We start from the raw sequence: 25791 nt of genomic DNA on the forward strand, positions 1-25791 counted from the left end.
GAACACAGACACTGGACAGAGGAAGATTGGAAAAAAGTGTTATGGACAGACAAATCTAAGTTTGAGGTTTTCGGATCACTAAGAAGAACATTCGTGAGATGCAGAAAAAATGAAAAGATGCTGGAGGAGTGCTTTACGCCATCTGTCAAGAATGATGGTGGAGGCAAGGTGATGGTTTGGGGGTGCTTTGGTGGTGGTAAAGTGGGAGATTTCTACAGGGTAAAAGGGATCTTGAAGAAGGAAGGCTATCACTCCATTTTGCAACGCCATGCCATACCCTGTGGATGGAGCTTAATTGGAGCCAATTTCCTCCTACAACAGGACAATGACCCAAAGTACTCCAAACTATGCAATAACTATTTAGGGAAGAAGCAGCCAGCTGGTATTCTGTCTATAATGGAGTGGCCAGCACAGTCACCGGATCTCAACCCTATTGAGCTGTTGTGGGAGCAGCCTGACTGTAGGGCATGTAAGAAGTGCCCATCAAGCCAATCCAACTTGTGGGAGGTTCTTCACGAAGCATGGGGTGAAATCTCTTCAGATTGACAACTAGAATGCCTAAGGTCTGCCAGGCTGTAATTACTGCAAATGGAGGATTCTATGACGAAAGCAAATTTTGAAGGACACAATTATTATTTCAATTAAAAATCATTATTTATAACTTTGTCAACGTCTTGACTATATTTCATATTCAGTTCGCAACTAATTTAATGTATGTTTTCATGGAAAACAAGGACATTTCTAAGCGACCCCAAATTTTTGAACGATAGTGTATATCTTATGTGTTTTCCCTTCCCAGAAGTCTGTTGTTTGCCAAGAAATAATCGTAATAATTTTTCACAGTAATATGTCCCTTGGCTAAATGCACATGAAGATGATAAAGACAATTACATTGATGGAAGCAACAATCTATCCGCAATATTAAAGCTGATCCACCCCTCTTACATTTATGTACAGAGCCCAGAAAAAGAAAATTGGTTTGGTATACTCTGACATGAATTCATAAATCTAAATAATGAAATGATACAACTTATCTTGACCAGATTGGCATCAATTTAACTCAGATCCGAGTTCTCCATCTGGGAGGTAGATTAGATAGACACCTGTGAAGACGTATAATCAGTCAACAGGCGTCCAGAGCTCTGAGCCCTTCAGCCCAACTCGGCATTACAGTTAGAGAAATCATATTATACCTCAATCTCCCAAGAGCAGAGATAGAGCAAGAGACAGAGAGAGAGAGATATGACCATGCACAGCCGGGTAGAATAGACACATTAATCTGCATAGTGCTCACCAGATTGGTCCTTAACACGTTATATATGTCTGTTTTCCAAGCAGGGATGTAGGCCTGGGGAGAGGAGTGGAGAGGAGGCTGGGGAGAGGAGTGGAGAGGAGGCTGGGGAGAGGAGTGGAGAGGAGGCTGGGGAGAGGAGTGGAGAGGAGGCTGGGGAGAGGAGTGGAGAGGAGGCTGGGGAGAGGAGTGGAGTGGAGGCTGGGGAGAGGAGTGGAGAGGAGGCTGGGAGAGGAGTGGAGGAGTGGAGAGGAGGCTGGGGAGAGGAGTGGAGAGGAGGCTGGGGAGAGGAGTGGAGAGTAGGCTGGGGAGAGGAGTGGAGAGGAGGCTGGGGAGAGGAGTGGAGAGGAGGCTGGGGAGAGGAGTGGAGAGGAGGCTGGGGAGAGGAGTGGAGAGTAGGCCTGGGGAGAGGAGTGGAGAGGAGGCTGGGGAGAGGAGTGGAGAGGAGGCTGGGGAGAGGAGTGGAGAGGAGGCTGGGGAGAGGAGTGGAGAGGAGGCTGGGGAGAGGAGTGGAGAGGAGGCTGGGAAGGGGGCGGGGGCACGCTGTCCTGAGCGGTAACAGAATGTTGGTGTGTGTGCATGTAAATATAGTAGATTGAAATATTTTAGTGAGGGAAGGAAGGATGAGTGCAGTTTATTTGATTTGGTGTTCGGCAGGTTTTTTTCCCATCTGTTTGAGCAGTTGAGAAGTTTGGTAGACAAAGTCTACGCCCATTCTTCATGGTCAACAGTACTACTCCTAGTAGAAGTGGGAACTATGGACGGGATTCTTCAATTAAGTTTTTCATGCAGTTTTTTTCACTTGCGAAATACTGCACTAAATATCTAACTAAGACCTTGGCAACAACCTCAAAATGAATGACAGATTCCTTGATTTATCTAAAATTTGACTGTTTTGAGGAAGTGTATACTGGCTATGTTGTTGCAAACAGCAATATTGTCATTATTTTCTCATTTTTCCAGCAAATGTATTTTAAGGGACTATGCAAAGCACAGGCGTTCTCTTCGCCTAGCCGAGTTCTGCTAGGAGCAAAACGAGCCTAGTATGTGGGTTCTCTGAGCACTGAGACCTGTGGTTGTTAGCTCCATTAGGAGAATTACTCTCATTATGTGTCTGTCTTCAAAGTATCTGTTACCTTATATCTACCGAAATTGTGAAAGAAAAAAAACACCAGTGTGGTCTACAATCTCTCTCTCTCTCTCTCTCTCTCTCTCTCTCTCTCTCTCTCTCTCTGCAAGCCAATTTCTCAGCAGATCCGTAGGGAGGGATGCCCAGTGTACAGCGGTTCTATTGAGACAGTCTCCTGACCTGGGCAGCCCAGTCATTGAGCTGAGTGTCAGTGGGAAGTGCAGCAGCAGGGCAGTTTCAAAGGCTCGGGCCAGGCTGGTGGAGGGAGGAAGGGGGGTGAGGGGTTGAGGGGCGGGGTTTCACCCACAGACAAAGGAAACCCGAGGGAGATGGAAGGCTGGCGCTTCAGTGTCCACCCAGTCAGGAGGCTAGGATGAATGGGAGGGGTATGGAGTAGCATCTCCTCCAACTACTCCCACACAAAGACACACACACACAATAACAATCAACCAACGCCTGGAAACACACACACACCTTCGCCCAATACCTGGAAAAACCTTTTAAAGCTGTTACAATGTGTCAACACACTCATCACTCTCCACAGAGGGCTTTCTGGGTGTCTGCCTGAGTAAGTATAGTGTTACTGTTTACCTCTGTGGCTGGCTAACATGCCAGTATTCTTTACATGCACCCCACCTCCTAAGAGGAACTGATAGTTACGTTCACACAAATGACAGCCCTGCAGCGCTGTTACAGGTAGCCTCTCTCTCTCTCTTCCATTCCACTCCTCTTTTATCCCTGACAGCCCCTGCAATCTTCTGTTTTATTAATCTCTCATTCAACTCCTGGGAGGAGTAGAAAAGTAGTGTTAAAATCCAAGCAGTGGAGGTTCTACAACGTCTGTCTGGGATACTATACAGTGACTAGTGAAAGTATACACACCACTTACGCAGTCGTCACAGTTTGCTGCCAAGCTTTAAAGCGACTAAGCTTTAACTTCCTGACTGATTTCTTGAGATGTTGCTTCAATATATCCACATCATTTTCCTCCCTGATGATGCCATCTATTTTGTGAAGTGCACCAGTCCCTCCTGCAGAAAAGCACCCCAACAACATGATGCTGCCACCCCTGTGCTTCACGGTTGGGATGGTGACCTTCGGCTTGCAAGCCTCCGCTTTTCCCCTCCAAACATAACGATGGCCATTATGGCCAAACAGTTCTATTTTTGTTTCATCAGACCAGAGGACTGATTTGCGCATTTCGCACCAAAGTACATTCATCTCTAGGAGACAGAACGTGTCTCCTTCTTGAGCGGTATGACGGCTGCGTGGTCCAATGGTTATCTGTCTGTAAACAATTGTTGGAAAAATGACTTGTGTCATGCACAAAGTAGATGTCCTAACCGACTTGCCAAAACTATAGTTTGTTAACAAGAAATGTGTGGAGTGGTTGAAAAACGAGTTTTATAATGACTCCAACCTAAGTGTATGTAAACTTCTGACTTCAACTGTATACTGTATCCTCCAACCTCATCTCCCTCCATATACACACATAATAATATTCATCCAATACCTGGAAACACACACCATTGCCCAATACCTGGAAAAACCTTTTAAAGCTATTACAATGTGTCAACACACTCACCACTCTCCACAGAGGGCTGTCTGGGTGTATGACTGAGTAAGTATAGTGTTATAGTTTAGCTCTGCGGCTGGCTAACATGCCAGTATTCTTTACATTGCACCCCTCCTCCTGAGTTAAGCTAAGCTACAATAGTGTTTTGCTAGCACAGACTGGAATATGTTCCGGGATTCTTCCGATGGCATTGATGAGTACACTAGCTTCATCAATAAGTGCATCGATGACGTCGTCCTCCACAGTGACTGTATATAGATACGCTAACCAGAAGCCATGGAATACAGGCAACATCCGCACTGAGCTAAAGGGTAGAGCTGCCGCTTTCAAGGAGCGGGACTCTAACCCGGAAGCTTATAAGAAATCCCACTATGCCCTCCAACGAACCAGGCAAAGCGTCAATACAGGACTGACTAAGATCGAATCATACTACACCGGCCTCCGACACACGTCAGATGTGGCAGGGCTTGTAAAATATTACAGGCTACGAAGGGAAGCACAGCTGAGAGCTGCCCAGTGACACCAGCCTACCAGATGAGCTAAATAACTTCTATGCACGCTTCGAGGCAAGTAACACTGAAACATGCATGAGAACATCAGCTGTTCCGGACGTGTGATCATACTCTCCGCAGCCGATGTGAGTAAGAACTTTAAACAGGTCAACATTCACAAGGCTGCAGGATGCAAAACTGATACAGGCACCCTAACACATTGTTTATGGTTATGTACCAAAATACAAAGATACTGGTCTGGTGTTCTGCAAGAAATTGAAAAGATCCTAGGGCTTGATCTAGAATTGGACCCAGTTTCTTTTGTTAGGTCTCCTTAGTAGGCATGTTACTTCTGTGGGTAAAAGGAGGCTTTACAACATCCTTACCTTTGCAGCGAGGAAAAACATCCTTTTACAGTGGATTAGTGATAAGGTTCCTTCTCTGTCAGAAGGTGAATTCACCAATTTGTAAGTCGCTCTGGATAAGAGCGTCTGCTAAATGACTTAAATGTAAATGTAATTAAAGATTGGCATAAGATACTATTTTGAATGGGTGCCTCTGGAATATCTGACATGTACATTGCATTCTAAAACAGACCAGTTCTACAAAGTATGGGAACCTTATCTAAATCACCTAGAACCTGAGGTATCAGCTATTATGCTGCAAGGATTCTCTTAGAATGGCGGGGATCTATGTATTTCAGAACTACACTGTACGTTCCATGTGTGGAACCTAACTTCTTGGTTTAAACTGAGCTTTTTTGTTTAATTTCTGTTTGTAAATTTGTTTAAAATGTATGTATTGAGAGACGCGTTTGATGGGCATGGGGTGAGAGAAGCACCGAGCGGGAAGAGGAAAATGGTGTACGTATGTATGGGTGTATGTATGTATGTATGTATGTATGTATGTATGTATGTATGTATGTATGTATGTATGTATGTATGTATGTATGTATGTATGTATGTATGTATGTATGTATGTATGTATGTATGTATGTATGTATGTATGTATGTATGTATGTATGTATGTATGTATGTATGTATGTATGTATGTATGTATGTATATATATATACGTAGGTATGTGTAAGTGAGTACTGTTTTTTTTGTTGTTGCTTTGTCTCTGTTGTTGTATCTCTTAAATATGGGTGAAAATTGTGAAATTCCAATAAAAAATACTGTTACACAAGGCTGCAGGGCCAGACAGATTACCAGGATGTGTACTCCGAAAATGCGCTGACCATCTGGCAAGTGTCTTCACTGACATTTTCAACCTCTCCCTGACCCAGTCTGTAATACCAACATGTTTCAAGCAGACCACCATAGGCCCTGTCCCTAACAACACTAAGGTAACCTGCCTAAATGACTACCGACTCGTAGCACTCATGTCTGTAGCCATGAAGTGCTTTGAAAGGATGGTCATGGCTCACATCAACATCATTATCCCAGAAACCCTAGACCCACTCCAATTTGCATACCGCCCCAATAGATCCACAGATGATGCAATCTCTATTGCACTCCACACTGACCTTTCACACCTGGACAAAAGGAACACCTATGTGAGAATGCTATTCATTGACTACAGCTCAGCGTTCAACACCATAGTGTCCTCCAAGCTCATCACTAAGCTAAGGACCCTGGGACTAAACACCTACTTCTGCAACTGGATCCTGGACTTCCTAACGGGAAGTCCAGGAGGTAAGGGTAGGTAACAACACATCCGCTTCGCTGATCCTCAACACGAGGGCCTCTCAGGGGTGCGTACTCAGTCCCATCCTGTACTCCTTGTTCACATCTACATCACCAACAAACTAACATGGTCCAAACACACCAAGACAGTCGTGAAGAGGGCACAACAAAACCTATTCCCCCTCAGGAGACTGAAAAGATTTGGCATGGGTCCTGAGATCCTCAAAAGGTTCTACAGCTGCACCATCGAGAGCATCCTGACTGGTTACATCACTGCCTGATAATGCAACTGCTCGGCCTCCGACAGCAAGGCACTACAGAGGGTAGTGTGTACGGCCCAGTACATCACCGGGGCCAAGCTTCCTGCCATCCAGGACTTCTATTCCAGGCGGTGTCAGGGGAAGGCCCTAAAAATGGTCAAAGACTCCAGCCACCCTAGCACGACAAGCGGTACCGGAGCGCCAAGTCCAAGAGGCTCCTAAACATATTCTACCCCCAAGCCATGAGACTTTGCTGCTACTCTCTGTTATTATATATGCATAGTCACCTTACTAACTCTACCTACATGTACATATTATCTCAATTACCTCGACGAACCGGTGCCCCGCATACTGACTCTGTACCGGTACCCCCTGTACATAGCCTTGCTATTGTTATTTTACTGCTGCGTTTGAATTGTTTGTTACTCTTATATATATTTTTTGGTATTATTCCTAAAACTGCATTGTTGGTTAAGGGCTTTTAAGTAAGCATTTCACTTTAAGGTCTACACCTGCTGTATTCGGCGCATGTAATAAATACAATTTGATTTGATTTGATTTGATTGCTCCAAGGCAAAGTAGTGGCATCCTTTTTGATCTTGAGGAATTTATGGATATCGTAGATATTGACTATGCCAGAGAAAACAATTATATATTCTAAATGCCAGTGACGGCTCCTCAGATGAGAATGGGGAGGACCATCCTACTCAGTGAACTCATCCTTTTCAGAAAATAGTCAATTGTGAAACATAATTTTTTTAAATATTTTTTAGACAGAACTATACTAAATGTATTCACGTAACCAAATAACTGATAAAAACACACTGTTTTGCAATGAAGATCTACAGTAGCCTCAATAGCCTACTGTAGATGCCAGGTAGACTAGTGGTTATAGTGTTGGGCCAGTGACTGAAAGGCTGTTGGGCCAGTGACTGAAAGTCTATTGGGCCAGTGACTGAAAGTCTGTTGGGCCAGTGACTGAAAGGCTGTTGGGCCAGTGACTGAAAGGCTGTTGGGCCAGTGACTGAAAGTCTGTTGGGCCAGTGACTGAAAGGCTGTTGGGCCAGTGACTGAAAGGCTGTTGGGCCAGTGACTGAAAGGCTGTTGGGCCAGTGATTGAAAGGCTGTTGGGCCAGTGACTGAAAGGCTGTTGGGCCAGTGACTGAAAGTCTGTTGGGCCAGTGACTGAAAGGCTGTTGGGCCAGTGACTGAAAGGCTGTTGGGCCAGTGACTGAAAGGCTGTTGGGCCAGTGACTGAAAGGCTGTTGGGCCAGTGACTGAAAGCCTTGTTGGGCCAGTGACTGAAAGGCTGTTGGGCCAGTGACTGAAAGGCTGTTGGGCCAGTGACTGAAAGTCTGTTGGGCCAGTGACTGAAAGGCTGTTGGGCCAGTGACTGAAAGGCTGTTGGGCCAGTGACTGAAAGGCTGTTGGGCCAGTGACTGAAAGGCTGTTGGGCCAGTGACTGAAAGGCTGTTGGGCCAGTGACTGAAAGGCTGTTGGGCCAGTGACTGAAAGGCTGTTGGGCCAGTGACTGAAAGGCTGTTGGGCCTGTGACTGAAAGGCTGTTGGGCCAGTGACTGAAAGCCTTGTTGGGCCAGTGACTGAAAGGCTGTTGGGCAAGTGACTGAAAGCCTGTTGGATCAAATCCCTGAGCTGACAAGGTAAAAATTTGTTGTTCTGCCCCTGAAAAAGGCAGTTAACCCACTGTTCCCCGTTAGGCCGTCATTGTAAATAAGAATTATTCTTAACTGACTTGCCTAGCTAAATAATACATTTGAAAAAAAGCACTTGCTTGGGTACATTGACTTCAATACAAAAACATGGATTTGAGAGGAACTAATAGTTACATTCACACAGATGTCAGCGTTGTTACAGGTCGTCTCTCTCTACCATTCTGTTCCTCTTTTTATCCCTGACTGCCCCTGCAATCTTTTATTTTATAAACTATCATTCAACATCCCAGCGTTAGGCTGGGAGGGCAATTAAAAACCATCTGTCTGGGATACTCTACGTATAGAAAACGCACACAAATGGCAGTCAGAATGGAGTTGTACCTATTTGTTTATGTTCAACTTCACTCTTCATGTTTGGCCTCTCCTTTTCTCCACCCAACACCCCACCATGCTTCTCTTGGTCACCCCAGGGTTACCCAGGTCAATTACAGACTCAGAGCCTGAATGGGCCGCAGAATTAAAATAAATTATAACTCAACAAAGCTTAAACTCTTTCCAATTAATGCATAAAAAAGGGGACAAAAGCCTGTCATTTCGATTGATCCTATTTTGTAAGCGAAGGCTTTTATGATCAGTTGCCTGGTGACAGGCGTGCGGGGTATAAAAGGCGGGCCAATCAGTAAACCTCTGGTCCGACCGGTCTACTATACTGAGCGCTGTAATTAATTGAAATGATGAAAAGCTTCCTGAGCCTAAGCTAATGAGGAACTCCAAGAGAAACAGGAGGGAGAGACGGAGAAGGAGAGGGAGAGAGGCATAGCCATAGCCATCAAAGAGATAACATTTACAAAAATAAGTGTTTCCTGGACGGCTGGCCAATTGAGCGGGCCGACGGGGAGCCCATGCTGCACCAGTTCCCAGCAGAGAGCTCACACACATGGCAGACAAGTAAATAAGAAGAACAATTTATGGTGGATGGGTTTGAGGGCCGGGCGGGACACTTTATCTGAGGGGGACTATAAAGAGGCTTCACTAATCGCGCCACCATTTGCATGGCAGCACTGCCTGCCTGTTACTGGGACTGCCACGGAGCCGTGGTGCAGGGAGCGAGGCTGTAATGCACACAAATTACCCTAAAGTACAAATTGAGCATGAGCCCCGACACAGACAAATACATCAGACAAAAAAATAGCCTTTGATCTTTAGAAAAGACTTGAGCAACAGATCTATGCCACCTCTCTTTAAAGGAGAGAAAAAAGGTCTCAGCTTCCTTCCCGTCTCAAATGTATTTCTCTATTGGTGGGCCCTAAAAGGATAAAAGAGATCTGAAATGGTTCAAGCCTCTCTCATATGCTAAACTGCCCCTGCTGGAGGTTGCCTATTAGTGTCTTCCCTAGGAGAGGCCTGCTGCACTGACAGAACATAACCCAGCACTCCTGTCTGCCTTTGTGTTCCTTCCTTCCTTATAGCTAATTCACTTTCACACTTCTTCCTGTATCACAATCCTCTGTACCAAGTATTTAGACAACCCCCCCAAAAGTGCAATAAAGGAACAGCTGAGCGCTAAGTAGATGCATCTAACAGAAACGGAAACATTCAGATAACATCATTATAGGATTTTTTCACCTCCCATCAGCACTTCTTCCCTCCACTCCACTGGCTGGAGATGGACAGACAGAAAGGCCCTGATGGTGTACCCTGAGATAATCAATATGTAGTTCAAACTCTGAGCGGGAGGAAGGTGTGAGAAATACTCCCTTCCTTCACCTGTCCCTCCTCCCTGCGAGGAAAGAAGAGCAGAGCTGTTTCACTTTTGCCACATCTCTTCTCATGTCTCCTCCAGTGGGTGAGCCAGGGTTGATTCCTACTGGGCTTCATCCATTGATTTATATATACACTAGATGACTGAAGCTACCGCACCCCTATTTTGGCACTCCCCCACTGTTGTAAAAAATATATTGGAAGCTATAGAAATTAATTTATGAATGTCTACATTTGTTTATGCCATGTTTATTATATTACGGACACCTTAATGCATGCTTTTAAATGATATTATGTGAGCAAAACATACAAATGTACATTTTTAAAAAGTATACATTTTTTTCCATAAATATAATTTTGAGAGATTACTAATGTTACTGTCCTTACAACAACAACAACAATTCTTAAATACATGTAATTTTTTTCCCTTGAAACTTTGAAATACTGTATAATTCCATTAATTCCTATGGATGACTGTTTCTCCTGGGGAGTACCAATATGGCCGACCGGTGACTTCAAAGCCTCTCAATGGCCAATACATAGCATCAGCAATCCAGTGTTTATATAGGTCATTGGCTCCATTCAGCAGTGAATCACTCCAGTCCAACACATCCCTTTACTGAAGAATAAAAAACAAACTAACAAAGGCTCCAACTGGATGATATAAAAAAAAAAGAACTCGGCCCACTGCTTTTGAAGAAGAAAATATGGATTTTGCTTCACGTGATAACAATACCCCGTGTGGATTGTTCAAGCCCCCCACGATGTGTAATGATTCATAGATCAAACTCCATATCTAGCAGGGTATCTGTACATGCTGCTATCAAAGGGACATTGACTCTGGTTTGTAAGCCCAGAAGCATTTCATGTTTGCGACAGTGCACCCAGGAGCACACAGAGACCTTTACTGACCTTTACTGAGAGGATCATGCTTTAACCACCATTTCCCCAAACAACAATAGACATGACCACGCCACGATGGGCATCATGGGACGTTGGGGCTGTGAATTCCTGCGGAGCCCATTTGTCCATTCTCTACCTGGGCGTTTCCACTGAAAAAAAAACATTAGCACCAACATGTGAAGTTTTTAGGAGCATATCAAATTGGGTGTCAAAATGAAAGCTACGAGTCTATATTTATGGGAAATAAAGGCATAGATACGTTTTTCAACAATTTTCCATCTTAAAAATGAGGCATAATAACATATTTGATTTGTGGGTAAACAGCTGGAAAAGGGGTCTTAGGAAACATCTACCAGAAAAGGTCTTAAAAGGTATTCCTTCTGTAAGTTTAAGAAATATGACCTTGTAATTCCTTTACTAAAAACCCACATATCTTTACACTTCAGGATATTTTCAAATGTCTCTACCTAATGAGAGGATAATGAAAGCTCACAGAAGTAACAAGTAAAGGTAGACCTATCAATTCATTTTTACGGATATCAATTTTGTTTATGAATTATTGAGTGATTAAAACTCCTAATTCCGTTACCAAATCAGTAACTGAATTGGCTACAATGGGAAATCCTTATAGTCACAAACCACAGTTGGGTCACATGCTACTGTTCTCCCTTTTATGTTCAGCTCATAAATGTTTTCTTTGTCTTTCTGGTGTCTGGTGGTAAAACCAAGAGTATTAAAACAGCCTGAGCCTGGACAACTCCTCCCTCTCTCTCTTTTTTCCTTTCTCTCTCCCTCTCCAGTTAATGTCACCTCTCCCAGCTTTTACTGACACCTACCCATGAGCCCCATCTCTTTCCATTTCCTGTAACTAGCATCCTCACCCACTGAGCACCGACCGACACCAGAAATGTAGTTGAAATTTGGTCAGTTCACCCATGGCCTTGATGTTAACGTCCACAGATGGACCTGACTGGACCTAATCTATCATAGACGTATGTTTCACAAGTTTGGATAGCACAGCACAGTACAGTACAGTACAGTCCAATACAATACAGTAGTATAGTACGATAAGGTACAGTACAGTGAAGAAAGGTAGAGTATAGTACAGTAGAATAGAGTATATTGTACTGTACAGAACTATACTTTACTGTACTAAACTCTACTTAACTATACTATACTCTACTTTACTGTACTTTACTGAACTCTACTATACTGATCTCTACTGTACTCAACTGAACTCTACTCTATCCTACTCTACTCTGCTATTGTACTGCACCGTACTCTACTGTGCTCCAAACTTGTAAAACATGAGGAGAATGACATTCATATTCATAATTATGCATTTCTGTGTAGTACAGATCAGGGATTCACGATGCAATTCCGTTACCGTAATTCTGTTACCAGGTGTAAATCCACTTTACTTACTGTAGTTCAATAACCAAAATATATATATTTTTTAACTCAATGTGCCCTATCATAGCTGACACCTCATTCTTTCTGCAGACATCTTTTAATCTACATTCAGAGCAGATATTTAACAGAGTTTTTAGAAAACGTGGCATAAAAACCAGAGGGAGATTTTACTGTAATTCTGTTACCAAAGTTTGCATTTGCACAGTTCTTCCACTAAATGAGCTTTTATGTACATTTTTCAGTGGAAATTGTTAAAAGTAGTCCTTGTGCATAGAGTTGTATGGTTTGATAAATTTTGTCAAAGCGTAATTCCGTTACCGTGAAATTTCCCAGCTGTTCTTTTTGATTGCTTCCTCCTGTCCTAAAACCTGGTGTCCTGCAAGCTCAGATAACCAAATAAAGATTCATTAAGGAGAAGGCCCTGCACTTAGCTTCTTCTTGTCACTCAACAAAGACATCAATTGCCTGAGTCCAGCATCGGCAAGCAAAACACACACACACACACACACACACACACACACACACACACACACACACACACACACATGGTTACTATCATATGGTAGGCATGTCAGGACATTCCCCATTCCCCATTCCCAGCAGGTAAATATCACATGCTTCATTAGAATGGGGCCCTCTCTCAACACACCCTCCTTAGGGGTCAAAGGCCATAATGTCAGAATGTGACCTCCAGACCATCAGTAATCCGACCTCCAGACCATCAGTAATCCTTATGAGTCACAGGGCAGGGGTCATCCATTTAAGTGACCCTGAAGAACAAAAAGGAAGGAAGCCCAGAAGAGAAGAGAGCACACCATTATCTGCTCAAGAGCAGCCAGCGGTGGAAAAAGCCCTACCACCCGAGGTAATGAGCTTGTACTTGACACAGAGAGAAAGAAGCTGTCTGCACATAGCATTACATCCTAGTACATCCTGTAATCAGATTGTGGAGCACATTCAGAGAGATCAGAGAGATCTGTGCTGGCCAGGTGTGGATACATGAGTAGATTCATTGTGTGACACATTCATTGTATCACTGGATATGAAAGGTTGTTTGTAATACCAGCTGTAGACAATACCTAATATTAGCCATCCCCCTCAGCAGTGAATATTCTAAATGGTCCCAAAATTCTAATTCATCCTTTGTCTTTAGTCTGTACACCTCATAAAATTCCCCTTCTGGTCATTGATTCTATATGCAAAGTCAGCAGTGTCAACCACACAATTAAGAGAATAAAATGCAAATGTTGGCCAACTCTTTCAAATGATAATAGACTCAAAGCTAATCCGATAGGAACAGATAACATAGGTTTTAAAGCAATGCATACTGCATACTGGACTAACATTGCTGAAATAAATAATTCCATTATTATACCTGCTATGGGCATGCTCGAGTGGTGCAGCGGTCTAAGGCACTGCATATCAGTCCCTGGTTCAAATCCAGGCTGTATCACATCCAGCTGTGATTGGAAGTCCCACAGGGCAGCGCACAAATGGCCCAGGTTTGGCCGGGGTAGGCCGTCTTTGTAAATATGAATTAGTTCTTAACTGACTTGTCCAGTCAAATAAAATAAAAAATATTCCTCAGGTGCTTTCAGCAGAGATTTTCATTTCAACCCCCCCCCCCCGGTTTTACATCCACTCCACCCTCAGACCACTAAATCATAAATAATAATTAATGGAATACCCAAATCCAGGATTTTCTCTCATGTAGAAGCGGGGAGGTGCTGAAACGGTAACTATGGGCTGACTTTTGAGAGAAAGCCTCCCTACGGAGGTTTTAAAAGGTTCCTTGTGTCTAGCGGCACCACTGCGCAGGGATTACTTTTTCCCGTGGCCTGCGAGATGCAAGGCCCTCCCCGTGACCACTTAGCCACCTCGGTCCCATTGAGCGGCGAGGCTGCATGGACACAACAGCACAGCAGTGAGTTGTCTCCTTCCTGGCCTGTGTTACACACAGGGCAGAAATCTAAGCCCTCTGCCAGCCTTTGTCTGTCAGTGTGTAACTCGACGCAGCACAGAAGAGCTTTCAGAAACGCTTAACTGTACAGTATCACAAAGGTGCTGCTTTGATTGCTCCCCACGTCCTCTGGAGTGAGAGGATGCCTGTGCATTTGAGTTACTATATTGTAGGCAAGTGTGTGTGTGTGTGTTTGTGTGTGTGTGTGTGTGCAAACACAAAGTTTTTTTTAAAGAATACTGCACATTCAATTTACCCATTGTTCTCAGTTTTTTCTTATTCCACAGAAACACATGGGTCTGTCTACTGTTCTCCAGCAATGAAGCACTGGAGCACACCACATCATCCTTAACAAACATATGAAGGTATAGAGTCGAACACAAAGGGTACTCTATTAGCCGTTAAAGGACAGGCTGCTGCACAAGCTTGGAGACCACATCAATTACTGTGGCTGCCTAACTTAAAAACTTCTTATGGCTGCAGGGGCAGTATTGAGTAGCTTGGATGAATAAGATGCCCAGAGGTGCCCAGAGTAAACGGCCTGCTCCTCAGTCCCAGTAGCTAATATATGCATAGTATTATTAGTATTGGATAGAAAACACTCTGAAGTTTCTAAAAATGTTTTAATGATGTTTGTGAGTATAACAGAACTCATATGGCAGGCAAAAACATTAGAAGAAATCCAAACAGGAAGTGGGAAATCTGAGGTTGGTCGATTTTCAACCCAGCCGCTATTGAATACAGAGTGGGATATTGGTTATGTTGCACTTCCTAAGGCTTTCCACTAGATGTCAACCGTCTTTAGAAACTTGAATGAGTCAGTGGTCTGGCAGAGAGCCAGGTCCTCGTCATGCGCATTTCACATGATAGCGACCTGCGTTCCATGGCTTTTCTACAGACATAGGAATTCTCTGGATGGAACGTTATTGAAGATTTATGATAACAACATCCTAAAGATTGATTCTATACTTAGTTTGACAAGTTTCTTCGACCTGTAATATACCTTTTTGAAGTTTTCGTCCGACGTTCGGCTGGACCTGCACGAGCATTTGGATTTGTGTACTAAACGCGCTAACAAAAGTAGCTACTTGGACATAAATAATGGACATTATCGAACAAATTAAGCATTTATTGTGGAACTAGGATTCCTGGGAGTGCATTCTGATGAAGATCGTCAAAGTTAAGGGAATATTTATAATGTTATTTCTGATTTCTGTTGACTCCAACATGGCGGATATTTTTTTTCTTCTGAGTGCCGTCTCAGATTATTGCATGGTTTTCTTTTTCCGTAAAGTTTTTTTGAAATCTGACACAGCAGTTGCATGAAGGAGAGGTATATCTATATTTCCATGTCTAACAATTGTATTTATCGACATTTATAATGAGTATTTCTGTAAAATTATGTGGCTCTATGCAATATCACAATGTTTTTGGAACTAGTGAACGTAACGTGCCAATGTATACTGAGATTGTTTAAATATAAATATGAACTTTATCAAACAAAACATACATGTATTGTGTAACATGAAGTCCTATGAGTGTCATCTGATGAAGATCATCAAAGTTTAGTGATTTATTTTATCTCTATTTGTGCTTTTTGTGACTCCTCTCTTTGGCTGGAAAAATGGCAGAATTTTTCTGTGAGTTGGTGGTGACCTAACATAATCGTTTGTGGTGCTTTCGCTGTAAAGCCTATTTGAAATCGGACACTGTGGTGGGATTAACAACAAGATTACCTTAAAAATGGTATAAAATACATGTATGTTTGAGGAATTTTAATTATGAGATTTCTGTTGTTTTGAATTTGACGCCCTGCACTTTCACTGGCTGTTGTCATATCGCTCCCGTTAACAGGATTGCAGCCCTAAGACACCATCAACCCTCTGCTCTATGGTCACTTCACTATTGAGTTACAATGACCCGAAGCCTCATGAAGCAAGGAGACAAGACCTTCTGAAAATAACCAGCGCCACATAACATAACACATTCACTTTGAGACCAACTCCGTGGAGGCTGCTGAGGGGAGGACGGTTCATAATAATGGCTGGAATGGAGTCAGTGGAATGATATCAAACACATCAAAAACATGGTTACCATGTGGTTGATACCACTCCGCTGACTCCATACCAGCTGTTATCATGAGCCGTCCTCCCCTCAGCAGCCTCCACTGGAATAACTCCATGTAAGCTATACTGTCTATGTGTTTAAATGACCATCGCCACTAAGTTTTCTTCCGTTTCCAGTCAAAGTCAAGCACAGCCTTGACAACGCAATAGCCGTATGTTTACAGTGTAATCTACACATATACTGTGCAGTGTACATAGATAGCTACAGTATCAGAATGAGAAACGCCAAGGCAGGAATAAGAGACGAGGCAGTGTCCAGCACAGTGCTGTTCTATGTCTCTCTCCAAACAACAGCCACATGTCTGGTCAAACAGAGCAGAGGGCTAGAGGACAGGGGGGTGGCTTTTTTTGACAGAGGGATACACACATGGAGATGGTGATAAAGAGAGAGAGGGGGAGAGAAAAGGAACGGGGAGAGAAAAAAGAGAGAGAAGGATAGAGTTCAATAGAGACTGCTCTGAGAGACTGTCCAAACAGCCACATTTTCTCTCCACCAAGGAGACAGATTGTAAGCATGTTATCACTGTGCCATGGATCCAATGGTTAGCACTTGACGTGGAACTCAGGTGAATCCAAAAGAAGAGCTTTGTGGCTCGAGCAGAGCGCAGAAAATTGATCTTGGTGCCAGCAACCAGCGAGAGGGCCATCAGCAACACATTGAGATTACAGCAGGCACAACAACGCTGTGTGAACGCCAAGTATGAAGGCTTGCTAATAGTAAATTCCAGAGAAGAGCACAGATTAAGTATGAAATATTACTAGGGACATGCAACATTACACGAAGGGAGGGCAAAATCCAAAATGCTAACGTACCTTTGGAAATAAGGCTTCTTTGTCAAAAGAATGTGGCTCCCTAAGTCGCTCACGTTGGGCTGATCCAAACATAATGTGGCTCCAATATTAAAGCTTGGTAAATACAGTATCCTGCTGGTTACTCTGACTGTACAGCCACGTATCCAGCAGTGGTCGGCTACATGAGACACATACTGTAGACATGGTTTGACAAACCCAACGTCAGATTTCACCACCTTCCAACAATAGTGATGGCAAAAAGTTCAGCAGATTTAAACATCAACCTACATATTATTGAGTTATTGTACGCATATTAATTGTATTCATTGAGTCATACTTGCTAGCAATCAACAAATACCTCTCCGATTACCAATGTTGGTAATATGTTGGCGATTGCTAATTATGCTTTTCAATAACATTGTAATAACATGGTACTACCATGGCAGTAATAACCCCGTAGCAAGGTTATTAAAGGAACACTTACTGGCGGCCTGCACCCTGGCCCTGCGGCTCACCACCAGACCAAAGGAGTTCTGGCCCATGCACTCATAATCCCCTTCATCAGTTGAGCCGTCAGACTTGGTCCTCTGGAAGCGTCCAATCAGCAGAGTGCCGTTGTGGAACATGGTGTAGTATTGGTCATCCACCAGGAGGATTCCGTTCCTCCTCCACTGCGTGGTGATTGGTGGGATACCGTCCACCTGACAGTGCAGCATTAGGGGCTGCTCCTGCACCGCGATGATGTCACTGGGCTCCAGGGTGAAGGAGAGCTCTGCTCCCGTTGTCACACCTACACCAATAGCAGAGAAATACACACATTACACCTACACAGCTACACAGAAAATACACACAGTGCTCATGAGCAAACAGCCTTAGCAAGCTAGGTTAGATTTTGGTCTCAAGAGAATTCATTCACACTCACTAGCAAGAACATGCTTTCCAGCACAGTGAAAATGAACTATCCACACCTACAAACACAAGAGAATAGACTGCCAGGTGAATGTAGAAGGAACAGACTGGTCAATCCTTTCTAAACACAGAGCAACCAAGGAGTTGTGGTGGCAGATATTGATATGTGCTACAGAATATAACACACAATAACTGTGCACTGTCTGATTACTGTGCATGCTACTGTCTGCCAGCTTCCAGTCCCATAATAAACCACCTTGATGTGCTGCTGACAATCCGCCTACCTACTGCCTTGGAGACATGATGCACTCAATACCTTCTCATTCTGCCATTGTGTTAAACAGCGCACATTGCTGGCTAGCGATGGAGGAAACAGAAAAAGTACTCAATTGTCATACTTGTGTAAAAGTTTAAATACCTTAAAATAAAATGACTTAAGTAGAAGTGAAAGTCACCCAGTGAAATACTACTCAAGTAAAAGTAGAGTATTTGGTTTATCCTCTTGAAACTCTGGGGGCGCTATTTCATTTTTGGATGAAAAACGTTCCCGTTTTAAACAAGATATTTTGTCACAAAAAGATGCTCGACTATGCATATAATTGGTAGCTTTGGAAAGAAAACACTCTGACGTTTCAAGAACTGCAAAGATATTCTCTGTGCGTGCCCTAGAACGTGAGCTACAGGCAAAACCAAGATGAAACGGCATCCAGGAAATGAGCAGGATTTTTGAGGCTCCGTTTTCCATTGTCTCCTTATATGGCTGTGAATGCGAGAGGAATGAGCCTGCCCTTTCTGTCGTTTCCCCAAGGTGTCTGCAGCATTGTGACGTATTTGTAGGCATATCATTGGAAGATTGACCATAAGAGACCACATTTACCAGGTGTCCGCCCGGTGTCCTGCGCCGAAATTGGTGCGCAAACCTCAGCTGCAAGTATTTTTCCATGGAATTCAGAGAAGAAAGCAGGCTTCCACGAACGATATATCAATGAAGAGATATGTGAAAAAACACCTTCAGGATTGATTCCAAACAACTTTTGCCATGTTTCGGTCGATATTATGGAGTTAATTCGGAAAAAGTTTGACGTTGTTGGTGACTGAATTTTCGGTTCGTTTCGGTAGCCGAATGTGATGTACAAAACGGAGCGATTTCTCCTACACAAAGATTCTTTCAGGAAAAACTGAACATTTGCTATGAGTCTCCTCATTGAAAACATCCGAAGCTCTTCAAAGGTAAATTATTTTATTTATTTGGTTATCTGGTTTTTGTGAAAATGTTGCGTGCTAAATGCTACTCAAAATGCTAAGCTAGCTTAGCATACTCTTACACAAATTAGTGAATAGCTATGGTTCAAAAGCATATTTTGAAAATCTGAGATGACAGTGTTGTTAAGAAAAGGCTAAGCTTTAGAGCAGGCGCATTATTTTCATTTTATTTGTGATTTTCAGAAATCGTTAACGCTGCGTTATGCTAATGAGCCTGAGGCTTTATTCACGATCCCGGATCCGGGATGGGGAGTTTCAAGAGGTTATACTTTAGTATCAAAAGTAAAGGTAAAATTGTAACTTGTATAGCGGCACAATTTAATTACATTTATTTACTTACAGATAGCCAGGGGAACACTCCAACACTCAGACATAATTTACAAATGAAGCATATGTGTTTAGTGAGTCCGCTAGATCAGAGGCAGTAAGGATGACCATGGATGTTCTCTTGATAAGTGCGTGAATTGTACCAATATCCTGTCGTGATTTTGGGTGTCAGAGAAAATGTATGAAATAAAAAGTACATTATTTTCAACAGGAATGTAGTGAAGTAAAAGTAAAAGTTTTCCCCCACCCCAAGAAATTACTTAAGTAGTACTTTAAAGTATTTTTACTTCAGTACTTTACACCACTGCATATCAGGATATTATTTTTGCTGATATATCGTATCGTTAAACAATATCGCAATATTATAGGGAGCCAATTTGTTTTTAGCACTTTTATTTCCATGACTGATTCAAACTTGTTTTCTCATAGCTCTCTCTTTTTCCTGCTGCAGACATATGGTGAGCAATATGTTTGGAATATGTTTCAAATCGCAATAAAATCACAGTTTCGAATCACAATAGAGATCATGAGAATCGTGGGAATCGCAATACATATTGTATCGGCACATAAGTATCGTGATAACATTGTATTGTGAGGTCCAAGAGCAAGGTCACAGCGATTATGTGATTGTCAATTTGAAATCTGCTTCTTCTGCCAGGGATAAAATGTAATTCAGAAGGTGTTTGTGGGCTGTTAAGGCCCTGAAGGCTGCTGGCACAGAGATGCTGTAATAAACATTCATTTAGGTCAGTAACTCAAACGACTGCATTTTGAATGGCTTGAATACAGATTTGCTCAGATCAATAGTGGAATGCAACAGAGAAGGTTTCGAATTGTCTGCTTTTCAGAGACACAAGCATTGCCTTTTGAGGGCAGATAGAAAAAGAAGCTGTCTGTCGTGTTTTCATCATTTCATCTGCTGCACTCCTTTCATCTTTGTCTTACAGTAACATAACTGGAAGACTATTTCCTCTTCCCTTAACCTGGTGACATATGAGAGAGAGAGAGACAGAGAGAGAGAGAGAGAGAGACAGAGAGAGAGACAGAGAGAGAGACAGAGAGACAGAGAGAGAGAGAGGGAGAGAGAGAGAGATAAGGAGAGAGAGACAGAGAGAGAGAGACAGACAGAGAGAGAGAGACAGAGGGAGAGAGAGACAGAGAGAGAGAGAGACATAGATAGAGAGAGAGAGAGAGACAGAGAGAGAGAAAGAGAGAGAGAGAGAGAGGGGAGAGAGAGACAGAGAGAGAGAGACAGAGAGAGAGAGACAGAGAGAGAGAGAGACAGAGAGAGAGAGAGAGAGAGAGACAGAGAGAGTGAGAGAGAGAGAGAGAGAGAGAGAGAGAGAGAGAGAGAGAGAGAGAGAGCTGATTGATGACTATCCATCTTGTGTCCACCTACACTCAGAAAAATGAGATGGTTCCTGAGCTGAAATAAAATACATTTTCCATATTTACAAATAGCTTATTTCTCTCAAATTTTGTGAACAATTTTGCTTACATCCCTGTTAGTTAGCATTTATCCTTTGTTAAGATTTATTTATTTTTTATTTCACCTTTGTTTAACCAGGTAGGCCAGTTGAGAACAAGTTTTCATTTACATCTGCGATCTGGCCAAGATAAAGCAAAGCAGTGCGACAAAAACAACAACACATAGGATAAACAAATGTACAGTCAATAACACAATAGAAAAATCTATATTCAGTGTGTTCAAATGTAGTAAGATGAGGGAGGTAAGGCAATAAATAGACGATAGTGGCGAAATAATTACAATTTTGCATTAACACTGGAGTGATAGTTGTGCAGTTGATGATGTGCAAGTAGAGATACTCGTGTGGAAAAGAGCAACAACAACAAGAAATAACAATATGGGGATGAGGTAGTTGGGTGGGCTATTTACAGATGGGCTGTGGACGGGTGCAGTGATCGGTTAACTGTTCCGACAGCCGATGCTTAAAGTTAGTGAGGGAGATATAAGTCTCCAGCTTCAGTGATTTTTGCAATTCGTTCCAGCCATTGGCAGCAGAGAACTGGAAGGAAAGGCGGCCAAATGAGGTGTTGGCTTTAGGGATGACCAGTGAAATATACCCGCTGGAGCGTGTGCTACGGGTGGGTGTTGCTATGGTGACCAGTGAGCTGGCATATCAAGAAGCTGATTAAACAGCATGATCATTACACACGTGCACCTTGTGCTGGGGACAATAATAGGCAACTCTAAAATGTGCAGTTTTGTCACACAACACAATGCCACAGTTTTGAGGGGCCGTGCAATTGGCATGCTGACTGCAGGAATGTCAACGAGAGCTGTTGCCAGATAATTTAATGTTAATTTCCCTACCATAAGCCGTCTCTAACATAATTTTAGAGAATTTGGCAGTGCGTCCAACCAGCTTCACAACCGCAGACCATGTGTATGGCGTTGTGTAGGCGTGTGGTTTACTGATATCGACGTTGTGAACAGAGTGCCCTATGGTGGCGGTGAGGATATGGTATGGGCATTTTATCGATGGCAATTTGAATGCACAAAAATACCGTGACGAGATCCTGAGGCCCATGAGAGGGACATTTTTAAAGGTATCTAGATGCATAGCTGTATTCCCAGTCGTGTGAAATCCATAAATTAGGGCCTAATGAATTTATTTCAATTGACTGACTTCCTCATATGAACTGTAACTCAGTCAAATCTGTGAAATTGTTGCATGTAGCGTATCTATTTTTGCTTAGTATATTTCCATCTGGTGTCAATGAAGGTCTCTGTGTGTGAGTTTGTGCAGTGTGTGTGGGCTGAGACAGAGAGCACAGGGCAGTGTAAATAAGGAAACTATCCTTGTTATTCTTCTCACTCCTCTCTCTGAACAGCTCAGCCAGAGCCAGAGAGCAGGGTTAAATGATTACCTGGTCATGATAAAGTCTTACACAACAAGAACGGAGCAGATATACACACACACACACACACACACACACACACACACACACACACACACACACACACACACACTCACACTCACACACACACACACACACACACACACACACACACACACACACACACACACACACACACACACACACACACACACACACACACACACACACACACACACACACACACACACACACACACAATAATTCACACTTGCAAGCTCGTATTACACACACACCCACACACATACTTCCCTTCTGTGACTTATTACCGGGGTACTGATTAATTCATTAATATCATTAGTTATGCTTGGCGATGATACCAGAGTGAGGTCTAGTGTCTGTGGTTCTGAGAGGAAACAGAAGGAGAGAGAACAATAAATAAAGGATGTAAACAAGCTGACCTGACTTGGCGCCATAAAAGTAAAGCTTGGCGGACTCTCCTGCACCTCCTGCTCTCAGTATCAGGTTTCAGCTGCTCAAGGACTAAACACTAACAGTCCCTGCCTCGGACCCAGGAATCTGAGTGGGGGATTGGGCGGGAGGGGAAGCACAGGGGTCAGCACAGAGGACCTCCGGTGTCATCCCTCAAATTCCAGCCCAGGAATACTCCCCTTTAGTTGCAGACAAGGAATTCATTGACATGCTCTCCTTTCTAACCGTTTCCCTCCCGCTCTCTCTGCGAGGTAAGTAAAGCTGCTACGAGACCAAAGCGACATCAGTGCTACTGCCTCTGAAAAACAAGGGGCTGGTGAAATATTTAACCCCTTGTTGGCCGTGCTGCCTGCACAGAGCTCTCTGCTCCTCTGCCCCAACAAAGCCTGAGCGTTCCACACACACAGGAAGCCAGCGCAGTCAGCACAGCTACCAGTACATGAACAGCAAATGAAGAGGACGCGGGTACAGAGGCAATCAGTCACGCTTCCTGTTATGGGCAAAACAATGTTGGAAGCTAAAACACCCATTATAAACTAAAAAGCTTCTGGGCACAAATAAAGAATTAGATGATACAAAAGTGTTACATACTACATTTTCTTAGGAGACAAAGGGGGCTCTGTTTCTGACATCTGGATATAGAAGGGATGTTCATGTCAAGCCTTCAAAACTGTTACAGGGCATTAATAGATGTCATCCAGCATCAGAAACCCAGATAAAGTCTCAATGCAAGTAGTGTTTCGTCGCCTGCATCAACAAACTGAATCCGTGTTATTATCATGTCAGTGATTTCAAGAGCAGCAGAACATGGCTTTATTAAGGTATTTCACAGCGATGAGACATTCATGAATGCATTGGAGTGTGTCCTTTTAGCTGAACAGGAAGCTGATGAATTCAATGAATTTTTGTTGTTGTAAATGAATAAAGCATGGAGAGAGAGCAGGGTCATGCAGCATTTCAAATGAGAGCTTTGACTGATTGGCTCATCAATGTCATCAGATAGACTCGGAGGTCTGTGGACTCTCACAAAGCACTGATGACTGCCTCCAAGACATTCAAAATTCATGTCCACATGGAACATTCATGACTGGTTCCAACTAGAGGTTGACCGATTATGATTTTTCAACGCCGATACCGATTATTGGAGGACCTAAAAAGCGGATACCGATTAATCAGTCGATTTTTTTACAATTTATTTGTAATAATGACAATTACAACAATACTGAATGAACACTTATTTTAACTTAATATAATACATCAATACAATCAATTTAGCCTCAAATAAATAATGAAACATGTTCAATTTGATTTAAATAATGCAAAAACAAAGTATTGGAGAAGAAAGTAAAAGTGCAATTTGTGCCATGTAAGAAAGCTAACGTTTAAGTTCCTTGCTCAGAACATGAGAACATATGAAAGCTGGTGGTTCCTTTTAACATGAGTCTTCAATATTCCCAGGTAAGAAGTTTTAGGTTGTAGTTATTATAGGAATTATAGGACTATTTCCCTCTATACCATTTGTATTTCATTAACCTTTGACTATTGGATGTTCTTATAGGCACTTTAGTATTGCCAGTGTAACAGTATAGCTTCCGTCCCTCTCCTCGCTCCTACCTGGGCTCGAACCAGGAACACATCAACAACAGCCACCCTCAAAGCAGCGTTACCCATGCAGAGCAAGGGAAACAACCACTCCAAGGCTCAGAGTGAGTGACGTTTGAAACGCTATTAGCGCACGCTAACTAGCTAGCCATTTCACTTCGGTTACACCAGCCTCATCTCGGGAGTTGATAGGCTTGAAGTCATAAACAGCGCAATGCTTGACGCACAACGAAGAGCTGCTGGCAAAACGCAAAGAAAGTGCTGTTTGAATGAATGTTTACGCGCCTGCTTCTGCCTACCACCGCTCAGTTAGATACTTAGATACTTGTATGCTTGTATGCTCAGTCAGATTATATGCAACGCAGGACACGCTAGATAATATCTAGTAATATCATCAACCATGTGTAGTTAACTAGTGATTATGATTGATTGTTTTTTATAAGATAAGTTTAATGCTAGCTAGCAACTTACCTTGGCTTACTGCATTTGCGTAACAGGCAGTCTCCTTGTGGAGTGCAACGAGAGAGAGGCAGGTCGTTATTGCGTTGGACTAGTTAACTGTAAGGTTGCAAGATTGGATCCCCCGAGCTGACAAGGTGAAAATCTGTCGTTCTGCCCCTGAACGAGGCCATCATTGAAGGTAAGAATGTGTTCTTAACCTCTTGAAACTCCCCATCCCGGATCCGGGATTGTGACTAAGCCTCAGGCTCATTAGCATAACGCAACGTTAACGATTTCTGAAAATCGTAAATAAAATTAAAATAATGCGTTTGCTCTCAAGCTTAGCCTTTTCTTAACAACACTGTCATCTCAGATTTTCAAAATATGCTTTTGAACCATAGAAATTGACTAATTTGTGTAAGAGTATGCAAAGCTAGCATAGCATTTTGTGTAGCATGTAGCACGCAACATTTTCACAAAAGCCAGATAACCAAATAAATAAAATCATTTACCTTTGAAGAGCTTCTGATGTTTTCAATGAGGAGACTCCCAGCCACATACCAAATGCGCAGTGTTTCCTGAAAGCGTCTGTGTGTAGGAGAAATCGTTCCGTTTTCTACATTGCGCCTGGCTACCGAAACGAACCGAAAATGCAGTCACCTACAACGTGAAACTTTTTCCGGATTAACTACATAATATCGACCGAAACATGGCAAACGTTGTTTGGAATCAATCCTCAAGGTGTTTTTTCACATATCTCTTCATTGACATGCAGTTCATGGAAGCTTGCTTCTCTCTCTGTGCCCCATGGAAAAATACTGGCAGGTGACTTTT

General features: G+C 42.9%; 1 protein-coding gene across 1 annotated transcript in view; it reads right to left on the minus strand.

The window, feature by feature from the left end:
* The window catches only part of igdcc3 (immunoglobulin superfamily, DCC subclass, member 3), a 111794-nt gene that overhangs the window by 77304 nt on the left and 8699 nt on the right, over nucleotides 1-25791 (minus strand). The window contains exon 2 of the mRNA XM_064977360.1: nucleotides 17546-17851. Coding sequence (XP_064833432.1) covers nucleotides 17546-17851 — 306 coding nt within the window. The remainder of the gene's footprint in view (nucleotides 1-17545; nucleotides 17852-25791) is intronic.

Source organism: Oncorhynchus masou, chromosome 1 (assembly GCF_036934945.1).
Source record: "Oncorhynchus masou masou isolate Uvic2021 chromosome 1, UVic_Omas_1.1, whole genome shotgun sequence".
In the NCBI taxonomy this organism is placed as follows: Eukaryota; Metazoa; Chordata; class Actinopteri; order Salmoniformes; family Salmonidae; genus Oncorhynchus; species Oncorhynchus masou.